Raw genomic sequence first — 14596 nt, 5'->3', positions numbered from 1 at the left:
ACTGGCACAGTAGTTTTGTTTATTGCTCTTTGTTTGGTGCGAATCATATTTCAGTTGAAAGTTTACCTGAAGTGCCTAAAAATATCATTATAAAACACTAGGACAGGAGCAGGATTTCAATTAATTTTTCCATTGTGTTATTTTTGGAATAAAGCAGATTCAAACGATCTGCTTATATTGTTACCAACTGAGATAAAAAGGCTGTTTGTTTTGTATTCTTCTTCATCTACGCTAGAAAAATATTTTTTCGTATGTTGCTGTTATTAGTTGATGTTACACGTTATATGCTTAATTGTATTCAATTCAAAAGCTTTAGACTTGAAATATATCCGGAGGTTTTTAAAGTATGTGTGTGAACAGTATCAATTATCTCAATGTTTCCAAAGTTTTAGAAAAAAATATGTATTCTGAACTATCTTATTATTTTGAGTCAAATAATTTGCTAAATTCAAACCAGCACTATTACTGATATAGTTGAGGACTTTGAGCGGGGCAGTCATTCAATTTTAATGGAAAAACTTTAATTTTATAGTTTGGAACCCATTGCGTTAAAGGTATTATCCTCTTATCTCCCTAACAGAAAACAAGCAGTTTTTTGCAATAATAAAATGTCAGCTTTACGAAATGTAATGCACGGAGTTCCACAGGGTTCCATTATGGCTCCATTATTGTTTTTAGTTTATGTTAATGAACTCTTTGGCAATATGAACCCTGTGGCGGCGGTTAATTTTGCAGATGACTATACATTTAAAGCATCAAACATTTGGCGAAAAAACAGGCCAATATGTGGTTTAGAGCGAATCGCCTAAAATTAAACGAGGATAAAACTCACTCGTTAGTCTTTTCAACAAATATAAATATTTCGGAAGGAAGATCTGCGAAGTTGTTGGGTGTGGTCCTTATTTCGTAGCTACGCAAAAATTTATACGAATTCGATCGTATCGATATTTCACGTGCTTCATTAATTGGTGTATTAAACATCCAGTATTTTTGGACGAGACTTGGATATCTGGTAAAGGAAAACGCTGGCAAGACGATTCTCTAGAAACAGTTCCGAAAAACTATGGTGAATGAGTTCGTTATGTAAATTTACATCTAACAACAGCCAACAGCTGCTGCCCAATCTTAGTGAACCTTCATTAATAAAAATGGACAATCAATGTTGGATCAAGCAGTCTCTCGTCGAGCCAAGTTTATTAGACCAGCTTTATTATTTCAAAATACAATCTTTTAAGAATGGACTTTAGAAAATGGCTTCCGCCTTCTCAAATTGATGCAATAAAGATGGTTTGGTAGGATTGTAAACGGTATTATGATACCAAAATACATTACATCAATTCCGTAACATCTGAAGCACTTGCTCAAATAAAATAATACTTCTGATGGATTATTCATGGAAATATAATTTATGGAAAATTTTACATCATAGTAGGTTTAAGAAATTAGGGAAGTATTAATACAATCTATAGGATGGATGGATTGTTAAATAATTTATTCATCTTTTTGTTCTAGCATCGAACAAACTGACGTGTAGTGGGCATACAAATGTTTTAGGCAGCCAATATTAAAATGCATTTTCCAGTAAAAACATTTCCCCATTTCTAGTTCCACTAGAAAATAACGTAATAGAAATCATGCCCACCTGATTGACATTTATACAGCCATTCATCTAAACAATGAGGAGTACTTGCCGACGTCCCTATACTGTAGTCTAAATTGCATTAAAATTTATTGGGAAAATGACTCGACCAAGTAATTGAAAATGATAATAAAAATGTAAAATATTTAGTTAAAAAAAAATTCACAATTTGCTGCAAATATTTAGAAAAAGTCTTGAACTAACACGCATAGAATTTAAGACGGTGATTTTGTCACAGTATTCCTTGTATTGTTCCACACTAACAAAGGTAACGAAGAGAAGCTGATAGACAAATTCCTAAACGACTGCACATTTTACTCGACATCTGTCCTTCTTTTTCAGCCTGCGAAACTACCAGGAAAGGCTTACGGCCGCGCCTAATGGCGCTCTCGAAATTCGGAATTTTTATATATTTTCTAAGGGGGACACATAATAGAGAGCCCTTTATCCTTTTGCTCGCTATTTGACGTGTCCGCAACCCGGTAACAAAATTGAAAAAAAAGCATCGTTTCTCGCGCTTTTCCATTGCCACAGTCTCCCAGGAAAAAACATTTAGTGAAAACTTCAGCTTCATTACTAACTTTTTAATCGTCAAAGTAAACGAGACATAATTAAGAAAATTTCCTTATCTAAAAAGTTGAAAAGTTCTCGTTTTTTAGTTAGGAAAGCTTTGAATGCGGAACAGTAACGAATAGTGCCTTCCGGAGCTTAGAATCAGATTTAAAATTCTATTTCTTTTAGGTTTTATTTAGTTTGGCTCGTTGTTTTGCGTTCGAAAAACTGCTAGGCGGCCGGCTTAGTTTTTCAATTTGAGGTTCTTTGTTGTTATCTTTGGAAATCAAACACTTGTCGAGGATCACCTATTTTGAAAGTAGAAAGTTTGCAACGAGAGAATTTCAAAATGAAAGGTTTAAGTACTTTAAAATTATTCTATATTAATAACAGCGTTGTACGAATGGTTCATCGGCACCTAATGAAAGAATATGACAATTTAATCATCCTACTGAGCAAAAATTCGCAACATTCGGCTAACTTTGGTCTGCTGGAACTTCCAATAAATATTTAAACATAGAGATCTTCCTTCGATTTAAAAGTAATATTTGGAAGGCTTACTATACCACTGTAATATCATAAGTTTCCACCGAATAGGAAAGAAGTCACTGCGTTGTGCAGTCTAAGTTAGAACCGAACCATTGTTGCTCACCTGCTACTCTAGATCGTATAGGTGTTTAACCTATATAGATTTTGGTGAGTTTGCACTTGCACTTACACACCTACATAAAATTTCGATCACACAATAACTAAAACCTTGTAGATGCTGATTTTTCAAAGGAAATTTTCTTTTTCTACTCCCGTCTGTAAAATACCTAATTACACACCGACTAAGCATGCAAGAAGCGTCACTTTACGACATCAGTTTCGTTTCCCATGAATCCGAGACAATTCTGACATTTTCGGGATTTTACCGCATGGATTTGGGAGCAATCGGGAGTTTTCGGAGATATTTGCCACGCTTTGAATTTTGACGTTTGTCAATTCTGACGGTTTTGTCAGTGAATGTGTTCGTGTTGTGTTGCGAAAAAGTAACCAAAAACTAACGGTCGTAGAAAAAGTATAGTATGCAACACGTTCGGTAAACTTTTTAACTCACTCGTTTATTAAAAACTCGCTCCGCTCATGTCAAATAAACTCGTGAGTCAAACAACGTTTACCGCACTTGTTGCATAATATACTATTTTCGATGAGTCACATTTTTCACCTCTTAGGGTATGTGAATACCAAAAAAGCAGCATATAGGGAGATGAAGATCGTCACGAAATTTGCGAGTTATCTTTCCATTCCAGAAAAGAGAGTTTGGAGCATTTTGGACCTAATTTTTTGAAGATAATCTGGGTCAGCCGATAACAAGTAACCCAAAACTGCATTATAGGAATCAAATGCGCAATATTTTTACTTTTATAACTTTATGTAATTGATGACATTTTGAAAAAATAAAATAACTATATTTTCTGGATATGTTCTTAAACAAAAAGAAAAACAAATTTAAAGATAAATATATTTTTTAAAGAATGGATTGAACGAGAAAATGAATATTCGTTTTTTTGTTAAAGCTTGTTAAAAAGTTTTTGTTCAAATTTTAAACGCATCACGTGGTAGTTATGTTTCGCCAATAATTTTGAGCCTCCCTGTATGCTGTGTATTCAGTATGTAAGTTGTGGTAATTAATAAAACATTGTTTAAGTGCAAAAATATATGTCAGTTTCAATTTATGCGTTGTAAATTTGTCACAGTCATATTTCACTTTGGTCCTGAGTTTCTATAGTACTTTTTTAATGCAAAAAATCAAAAAAAAATTTACCAAAGACCTTGGTTTTAACACTTGCTCCAAATTTAAGCTTCGACGGCTATCCAAATTCTGGTAGTAATCTAATCGGTTACATGTCTCCCATATAATTTTGTAGCTTAGATTGACCAAAGTTACAAGTTTAAAATTATCTTTTATCTAATTTAAATTGCATTTGTAACTTATATACTTTATTCTGACATTCGAATCGCTTTTTTTGAGAAATATTGCACATGGATTTGATTAACTTTCTTGATTCCAGTTGTTACAATAGTTACTATTGTAAAATGTGCGATCTATCAGTTTAAGTAAATAAAAATCTCGAACTTGGAATATCATTCGTTTTGCTATTGCTATTATTATTATTACATAATTTACTAGGTTCACGGGTTTTGGTGGACTTTACTCCTCAACTTTAATTACTAGTAAATATAATAATAAACGCGTTTGTTTTACCGTAAAACATATCACAAAAAAATTATCTCAGTCAAATGAAATAATTTCGAGTTAATTTTTCAAAGAAACTTCCACAGGCTACTGTAATACTATTTACAAAACTTCTGGATTGCTCCTGGCGTCGAGCTTGCTGACGTTTCGCCAATCATCCTGTTGGCTTGTTCAGGCATTAACTACTGCGTGGAAATTAACAATGACTGGGGAAACGCAATAGGAATCCAGAAATTTTGCAAATGGTAATATTTGGTTAGTTTGAAAGTAAACATTTTCAATTCTTGAGAAAGCAATGTCAATAAAAAGATACCTCCATCCATCTTACAAAAACAGATTTAAAATAAACGCACCGTATTTCCATCTTCTTTTCCAGGCCTCAATCCCGAGGCCAGCATGTAGGTACTGCCGATCGTTTTGATTTTCTCTATGCAACTGAACTTCGGCTTGAGCAGCAACTGAAACAAACTTTGGCTAAAAAGCGTCTCTTCGAACCACAGTTCACTTACCTTGTCGAACTCGCAGATAATTTCGTTTAAAAGCCTCAGGCACTCCAGGCCTTGCTTGTTAACGTCACTTTCGTCGTAAAACTCCTTGTAGTTGGGAATGGAGGCGAACATGACGGCCACGCAAGAATACCGCTCGTGGTAGAGATCCTGGGTGAGACGGGTAGAGAGAAAGTGTTCCGCCACGTGAGCGGGTAAAATGTTTTCCAGCAAAATCTAAGAATTAAAATGAACGATAGAATTGGTGGTATTTTTTGTCAGTCCAGGCTTCTGGATGAATAAATTTCTACTATTGTTTAGCCGCTATAATATGTTAAGTTAGGCCATTAAGTCAAGTACCTCATTTAGACATCTTCTGTTTTACAGGAACAAATGTTCTAAAAGTGTTTTTTTTATATTTTCACTTAAATGTTTTTGTGCAAATAATCGTATTTATTATTTATTATATTTTTCTTTCATGTCATGAGTTTTCAAAATAAAATACATTTTTAATAAAAAGTCTATGTTTATTCCGTAAGTCAGAGAACCGGCTATAATCTGAGAATTTTTATTTAGCTGATTTTGGGTATTGCGCCCCTGAGGAGTAAAACCATCAAATTCAATTGAAATAAAATCATTGACTTTTAATTTAGTTATGTATTTTTCCATTTATTTGGCTTTTAATACGTTTAAAAAAAGGTGGTGGGTATATGAATTTAAAAAAGATGAGTGCGGAATTATTAGAAATTATGAGGTATTGTATGGGAAATGTGGGGCAGTGTAGGGGCATTGGGCATTATTGGGCATTGGGACATAAGGTCTAGGAGGCATTATATGAGAATTTTAGGGGTATTGGGGAGTATAATGCCATTTCGAGTATATAAAATGATAAAGTTCTCACCACTTGGATAAACGCCTCTATCTTGAAAACCTTTAAATGTTGTTTAATAAAAGATGCCATGAAAAATCGTTAACTCTCTGCTAGAGGGCGTAACACACAATTAGTAAAAGAAAAACACCGATTTTCTCTAAAATTTGCCTAAAATATATGTCAAATAATTGGAACAAAATATTAGCTCTCCCAAACATTTTCCCTAGATATACAAATAAGGTAATGGGGACAAGAATAATAATTATTTAGAAAATAGAGACTATGCAAATTTTTTCTCTCTTTATATGATTTTTTAAAGTTAATTGTCGATTGTCGATAAGCTACACTGCAGGCGACGTCCGTGGGCGTTTTACCAAGCTCCTACCTACTGAGCTCTGCAAATATTTTTGTAAGTAACTAATATAAAGCAAGAATTAAAATTGTAGGCTTTTATTTTTTGTCTAACCTGAGATATTACCGAAAAAGTAAAACATATATATAAAAATAAAGGAAGATTCTTCTCGAGAGAAACTTGCTGATGTGGTAGCAGAAATGGGATCTTTGTAGGTGCAAGATACGTTGATGCAGATTTACCATTAAAAGCTGTTATGAATCTATTTCAATTTTAGACATTTCTAGATTCTCCAATGTATGTAGTAGGTGTACTTTTACTTTTATTTATTGTTTATAAGGAAATACAAATTATTCTTATTACAAGAATCTCTAAACGTTAATGAAGAAGGTGAAGTTAATTCCAACAGAAATATCGAATTATGAATCATTTCCTGAAAACTGATGATAATGAATGAGAAGGGATCTAAGTTCTAGGTGTAAGATTATCCGGCTGTTCCACAAAAAGCTCCACATGGTAAAAAAAAGTAGAGTTTCGTTTTTTTGAAGATTTTTACACTGCAGTGAAATAATTTAGTTAGTTTCAGTTGAGAGTAGAGGTAAATTAGAGCTCAAAAACAGTCACTCATTGATACTTAAGTTGTAGAATATTGCGTAGTGGGAAATTTCCAGCAAAGTCAAGCAAATTTCATTGTCTTTAATAAAGTTGTTAGATAAAGTTGATTCCCAATTTCTTCGTCGAAGGACCATTTCCCAAGTTGGAAGATTGAATAAAACCAATCAACTACTTTAAGCAATTTATGGATCAAACTTTTCGAAATGTTGCTGAATAGATTCTTACAAAGTAAGGCTCTACAGTACAACTACTATTACGGCGATACGTATAAGAAAACCGACAGACAGAACGCAAGAGGTTCAATGCCGATTGTATGCTACAAAGACACTCTTGTGGGGAGCATCTGTAAATTTTTGGCTCAAAAATGTATATTAAGGAATATTGCGCATATTTCCAAATTTACATCTTGTAGGGGTTTATTTGCCCAGTACAAAATTCTCACATTGGCAAGTCTATCGATTTATGAAATGTCATTGTATGTCTTTAACAATTTATCGAATTTTAAGTTAGTTGGTGACGTACACCGTGTGCCAAATAAAACGATCCACTATTTGATCGGGAAACCAGTAGGTGATACGAAAAAAAAATTCTTGGACTCTCCTAAATATTTAAAATACCATATTTTTGTCGATACAGATTGTCCCCCCGACACCAACTTTTTTTTATTTTTAATGGAACACCCTATATATTTCGAGATTTTTGTAATACTTGGTTAAAATACAGGTCACTTTCTTAAGAAATCCCTATTCGAATTTTGCCTAGTTTTGGGCGGAAATTGAGGTTATGTGTTTTTTTTTTAATATTTTGATTGCTCCATAAAAAATTGTGTTATGACGCTATCGATCCCTGATATTGCAATGAATATCTCAAAAAGTACGTAAAACTTTCCTTATTTTTTGTTCTAGAATTGATATTCGCCAAAACGGCACCATCTATTTGGGACATCTTGTATAAGCTGAGGTGCATCTGTCAAACTGATTGAGTAGTGCATCATCTCCTTAGTATATGGCTAAATTTTCATTACAATACCTGGATCAGTGGAGGCCACAACAGAATTTTATATGGAGCATTCAAAATATGAAAAAAACACATTTCTGCCTAAACTATGCAAAATTTGGATTGCTTAAGAAAGTGACCTTTATTTTACTTTTGAGACACCCTGTATCAACAAAATTCAGGAGAGTCCAAGAAACTTTTGTAGGAAACATTTTTTCGTATCTCCTATGGGTGTTCAGATTTTATACTAGATCGTTTTATTTGGCACACGGTGTACATTCTAAACATACAACACAGAGCGGTAAGCTGCATGTTCCCTACAGTGTTCGTCGTGGAAAACGAATTTGATTTTTTAAAAAACTTTATTCAAGCGAGATGACAAACAAGCTAGCGATGTGGTTCGCACCGTGGTTTTATATAGAAAAATTGCTGACACTTTGAGAAACAAGTAATATAATATATATACTCAGCAGTTTACAGTATCAAAGCATTTATAACTCCTCCGCCCTTAGATAAAAGCACGGGTACAACAAGTGCTTTTAAATAACAATATTTTCTTTTTGTTTATTAATTTTAGATTTAAATGGAAAATATTTATATAATAAATAAATCGAGATTAATATAATTATTACGTATAACAAAATTGTCCAAACACTGGTTCTTGTAGAATATATACGTGATGACATCTTTCCAAGGTTTTCTTTTGCTTCGTCCATTTGGATTTGCAGCTCCTTTATTTCCTTTAGGTTGATCGTGTCCAATGTGAGTTCTGGTGGATCGAAGATTGTTTTCTGTTTATGTAGTAGTGAGAGATTCACTTCCGGTAGACGAGTGTCATCAAATCTCAATCGATTAGGGGTATAGGTTCTTAGTTCAGTTTTTCCAATTTGTACTTTACAAATTGGGGAGGATTCGATAAGGTGGGATCCAAATAATGGAACAGTATTAATGTCGTCATTACATTGTACTGTTGCTATTATCTTCTTAGGTGTCACAATAATCCATTTTCCATTTTGGATTTTAAAAATTTTTATTTCTTGAAGTTGGATTTTAATTGATTTACAGTTTGTTATATTAGTCTTGTGAGTTATTATTTCCACTGAACAAGGCGGGTGTTCCTTCATATAGGTAATATGTATATTTTTACACATGAACTTATTTTTTAATAGTTTTACACATTCAGAGTCCATAAATGAGTACATATTTCCACTCAATGCAAGGTATGGTTTGATCGGTATATTAACGTAATATTGCAGTTCTTGTTCACTATTAACTGGTAGCGGATACAACTGGTAATATTGATAAATTTCTGATTCTAGTAGCGGTAGTTCCAAAATAAATGTTATTATTAGTCCTCTAGAGTAGCTTTTTATTTCTATAATTTTTTCAAAATTTAATATATTTTCGATAGATAACTCGAACGGCAGTTGATTTTCCTTTAGTTCTTTTTTAATGTTTTTAATTTCTTCGAATAGATCAGACGGATAAATTATCGAGTTATGTAAAGTGTTTAATTTGGCAAAACTAATTGCGGTTTCAATTTTCTCAAAAATGTTATATATTAAATTATACATAAAGGTAATTTGATTCATTACTACATGTATTTGGAAATTCTCATAGTCATTCGTTTGTTCAATGGTTATCTTTTTAATTACTTGATCAATTTGTAATATTTTAGATTTAAGGATAAGTTGGTTATGAGAAATATTTGATATCGAATTTTTAAATGAGTTGATTGTTTTTTCTAACAGTTTTATTTGATTAATTGAATTGGTTCTTAAATTATTTTGGTTTTCTTGCAGTTGTTTGATTTCTACATCGTATTATTGGGTTTAATAGGCCTCTTTTACTTCTTATAGATAATGGATTGAGTTGACTAATTTGATTTTCAATGCGTTTTTCTAATGTTACAAGAGGGATGACTGAATTAGAATATTCGTGAAAATAATTAGTATTATTTTTAATCTGACTAATTAATATTTTTACTTGGTTATAAATTACATAGAATTCAGCAACACCTGGGTTTAAATCAAAAATTTGTATAAAGGAGAAATGGTTGGAGGTTATTTTTGCGGTACCTAGTTTATAAGGAAGGATTCCTGGATAGTTGTTCAGGTTGTGGATTTTTACTTCGTTTGCTCCGGCAAATTTCACATTCGTTAATATATTTTGTGACATCTGACTTTAAGGATTTCCAGTAATAATTATTTTTTAAAAATTTACAAGTTTCTTCTATGCCTCTGTGATTAGTTTTACCTTCATGTTTATATTTAATTAATATATTTCGTTCTTCCGGTTCAATATTATTTATTAATTTTGTTCATTCGATTAGTTTATAATTTTGAAAATGTTGGGCGATTACTTTTTGTACAATTGGTCTTAGTTGTTGAGATAAAAAGTGAATATACGTCTTTTTGTTATTTAAATGTTCTTTGAAGAATTTTGTTAAACTAATTTCTTCTTCTGGAATTGTTGCATGTAATATATTATGACCGTCGAAGTTTCTAAAGTTACATTTAACATAAGTAGAATACGGAGATTTCTGAAGTATTATCTGATTTGGTTTTTTTTTAATAATTTCATTTAATATAGGTATTCCTTGTAAAGATTCGTCAGTATTTGTACTATGTATTGTATTTTCAAAAGCCGGTCTTAAAAGTTTGTTTTCGAGAATGATTATTTTTGGGCTCCTAGGACGTTTATTTTCTATTTCTTCGAGTGTTTTCGAAATTTCATTTGAGTCTAATTTATTCGGATCGAAATCGTTGTCTAGAAATTTGTTAATATCAAGATCAATATCTCCAGGATTATTATAAATAGAGTCGGTTTCTAAAGCATTTAATTTTATTCGTGACAAGGCGTCCGCATTTGTGTTTTGTTTACCATTTTTATAAAGAATTTCGTAATCAAATTCTTTTAGTTTAAGTCTCCATCTCATAAGTTTTGAATTTGGTTCTTTTAAGTTAAATAACCAGACTAATGGTCTGTGGTCCGTAAAAATTTGGAATTTTCTACCGAAAAGATACGGTCTAAAATATTTACAGGCCCATACTATGGCAAGTAATTCTTTTTCCGTTGTAGAGTATTTTTGCTCGGTGTCATTAAGTGTGCGAGACGCGTATGCGACTGGGTTATCGTTTGGTGGTGTGCCTTGTGATAATACGGCACCTAACGCGTAATTTGATGCGTCTGTAGTTAACACGAATTGTTTTGAAAAATCTGGATATTTTAATATTGGGGCATTTATTAGTAATTGTTTTAAATGGTTGAAAGCTGTAATAAATTGGGGGCTGTGTTCTACTTTAGATTTTTTCTTTAGACATAAGGTCATTGGTTTTGTGATTTTAGCAAAATCTTTAATGAATCTTCTGTAGTATCCTGCCAATCCTAGAAATGACTTGATTTCTTTTTGTGTTTGGGGGAGAGGAAAATTTTTTACTACTTTTATCTTGTCAGGATTTGGACTAACGCCTTCTTTAGTGATTTTATGACCTAAATACGCTACTTCTTTATGTAGAAATTCTGATTTATCTAATTGAATTTTAAAATTTGCCTCCCTTAGTCTCTGAAAAATTTTTCTTAATCCATCAATGTGTTCCTGTAGGGATGTGGAAAAAATTATAATATCATCTAAATATACTAAACAGATTTCGTTTTGGAAGCCTCTTAGCACATTATTCATAACACGTTGGAACGTCGAGGGTGAGTTTTTAAATTCGAAAAGTCCAGTACCAGTAGAAAAGGCTGTTTTTGGGATGTCATCGGGATGCATTTCTATCTGATGAAAACCGTTAGCTAGATCTAGAGTTGAAAAATACTGAGCTTTACCAAGTTTATCAAGAATATCTGAAATATTAGGCAAGGGAAATTTATCATCAATTGTTTTTTCATTAAGTTTCCGGTAATCTATGACAACGCGCCATTTACGTTTATTTGATGCATCTAATTTTTTTGGTACGATCCATATAGGACTACTCCATGGGGAATGTGAGGGTTGGATTATATTATTTTTTAGCATTTCGTCTATTTGTCTATTTACTTTGGCTTTATGTATTTCAGGATAACGGTAATTTTTTGTGTAAACGGGGGTTTCGTCAGTTAGATTAATTTTGTGTTTAATTTGATTCGTGAAAGATAATGGCACTTTATCGCAATAAAATATGTCTCGATATTCATAACATAACTTCCTAATTACTTTATATTCTTCTTTATTACAGTGACTCAGTCTTAAATTTTTTAGATTTTCTTTTTGCAGATTGTCGAAATTACTTATTGAATGTTCGATTAAATTTTCATTGTTATCTTCTATTTTTTTTATGAAATTAGTTTCACATTCATTTATCAATTCTATCTCTAGAGGTTTAATAAATTGTATACTAACAGGATCTTCAGATGTGTTAGTAATGGTTGTTAACGCGAATGAATCGACAATTTTTACTAAAGCTTCGGGCATTTCAGCATTTACAAATTTTTCATATTTTAAGATTCCTATACCATTTTGTTCTGTCACGGGTATTTTAACTTTATGTGTTGTTCTTGGTTGAATAATAATTTCATCGAATTTAAATTTGGATTCGTCAAAATTTTTATTTATTTTTGGATCCGCTGGGGTGTTTTTAATATTATGTTGGTAATACAGTGGAATTATTACATTCGGTGTTTCCAGTGTAGACTCGCTAATATTTATTTTTGATTTTATTTGTTTCAAAAGATCTACTCCTATAAGTCCATCAAATTTTGGGGAAAAGTTAAAAAGATAGAATTTATGTTGTTGATCAGGACAATTGAAAGAAGGAAATAATGGTATTGTCATTACTTCATTATGAACAGATGTTGCATGAGCTGACATTACTGAAAAATTTTCAATATTTATAAAGTCTGGGTAATATTTGTAAGCTAACTGTGGATTTATAAAACTTTTCGCGCTACCTGTATCTAATAGAAATTGAGCATCAAGTTCAGGAAAATAAACTATTGGTAAATCAGAATGATTATAATTATTAATATATATTGAAGTGTAGTTTTGGGGAAAATTTTGCGTTAAGTTTGGTTGCTTGTATTCGGAGTTTCCTGAAAATTTCCGTCCTGTTCATTATAACAGTAGTTATTTTCGTCTAATTGATATATTTGATCGGAAAATTCTTGTGTATCATAATTTGTGTCGTAGGTGTATTGTTCTTCAAGGATGGGATTTTCGTGATAATAAAAATCATAAGGATTTTCACTTTCAAAATTTGATATTTCGTCGTTTGAATTAACTTGGGGGGTTGTGGATTGATTGTCAATCTCTTTTGCTAGATAGTAATTTTTATTTGGTTGAATTTGATTTATACGGGTATTGCCATAGGTTCCAGTTTGTAAAATTTTGGGGTTGGATTTTGGTTATATTGATTAAACATCGGTCTTGTAATTGAATGCATAGGTCTTTGCATAAATGGGTAAGGTCTTGGATTAAATTGATGTCTTTGGATCATCGGGTTAATTCTTTGAATATTCGGGAAGTTTTGTCTTTGATTATTTTGGAAATTTGGTCTTGGAATATTCTGAAAATAAGTTGTTTGGAAATTATTTTGAAATCTCGGGGGGTTAAAATTATTAAAACTTGGTCGAATTGTTGGCGGTTGAAATGGGCTAGTAAAATTTTGTGAAGCTAATGGGTAATTAATTGGGTATTGACCTAATAGAGGTTTTGGTTTATTTTGCATTGCAACAGGTGTAGTTTTGGTTGAAATATCAACACGATTTTTATAAGCGATAAAATTTTCTTCTTCTAACGAGAACGACATGGCTTCTTCGAGAGATTTTGGGTTTCTTAAACGTACAACTAACTGCATATGGTAATTAAGACCGTTTATAAATGTTTTTAAAATTAGATCTTCAAATTGGATAATTTTTAGAGTTTTTATATTGATATCTTCGCATGTAGAGTTAATTTTTGAAAATAAAATACTACGGGCATCTTGCAAGCGTAAACCAAAATTATGCGCACTTTCGCTACTATTCGGTTTCATTGAAATTATATCCTGTAAAAGACAATCAACTGATCTTTGATCGGAGAACGTTGCCAGAAGGGCTGTTTTAATTTTTAACCAACTATCGAGTTCAAAACGAGAAGCTATTAAATCTGCTGCTCTACCAATTAATTTACTAATTATTGTATCGATTAAACAAACATTTATTGAAGCGTTTGGGTTATTTACATTTTGATGGTTAGTTAGAAAATTTTCGCAGATTCTAATAAAACGATTTATTTGTTTAGAATTGCCATCGAAATGAGGGATGTTATCCGCTTGGTACCTAATTAATTGAAGATTCACCGTATCCGGCATTGTGTGTAAATTAATGTCAGAATCGGAATCGGAATCAGATGATGTATTAAAATTATCGACAGAAGCTACTCTAGGTTTTAACTCTAATGTTTCAAAACGAGAAATTAATCTTTCCAGTTTGAATCAGAAAAATATTTACAAAAGAAAAACTTACATTAATAGTGAGAGAACGACGATTTTCATTCCTGGTTGTTTCGTTTCTTAATCTAGTTTTCCAATAGGATGAGCGATGCTTGTCTCTTCCCTGGGCTACGTATGAAATTCGGACGATTTTTGTTCCTTATTTCGCACCAATAGGGTTGTGGACGATGCTTGTTCCTTCCCCTGGCCAATTGAGCACTTTGCACCCACTTGAACAGTTTTTTGTGTTGTTCGGATTTCGCGAATAAACTCTTGAGAGAGACCAAACAGTGTCGATTTTGGAATGCTTGTTTCACGGAAATCCTACCGACTGCGCCAGTTTTCGTCGTGGAAAACGAATTTGATTTTTTAAAAAACTTTATTCAAGCGAGATGACA

At 32.2% G+C, this 14596-nt stretch overlaps 1 protein-coding gene across 4 annotated transcripts in view; it reads right to left on the bottom strand.

Annotated features, from left to right (window-relative positions):
* The window catches only part of LOC132707383 (adenylate cyclase type 2-like), a 359565-nt gene that overhangs the window by 14644 nt on the left and 330325 nt on the right, over window positions 1–14596 (bottom strand). For all 4 annotated transcript variants that reach the window (XM_060679222.1, XM_060679223.1, XM_060679220.1 and 1 more), the window contains 2 exons: window positions 4940–5152; window positions 4784–4888 (listed from right to left, as the gene is read on the bottom strand). In XM_060679222.1, coding sequence (XP_060535205.1) covers window positions 4784–4888; window positions 4940–5152 — 318 coding nt within the window. The remainder of the gene's footprint in view (window positions 1–4783; window positions 4889–4939; window positions 5153–14596) is intronic.

The sequence above is a fragment of the Cylas formicarius genome, unplaced genomic scaffold (assembly GCF_029955315.1).
Source record: "Cylas formicarius isolate icCylForm1 unplaced genomic scaffold, icCylForm1.1 PGA_scaffold_9__14_contigs__length_23061073, whole genome shotgun sequence".
NCBI lineage: Eukaryota > Metazoa > Arthropoda > Insecta > Coleoptera > Brentidae > Cylas > Cylas formicarius.
Note: the sequence above shows the minus strand (reverse complement) of the source record. Positions and strands in the feature narration are given on the sequence as shown.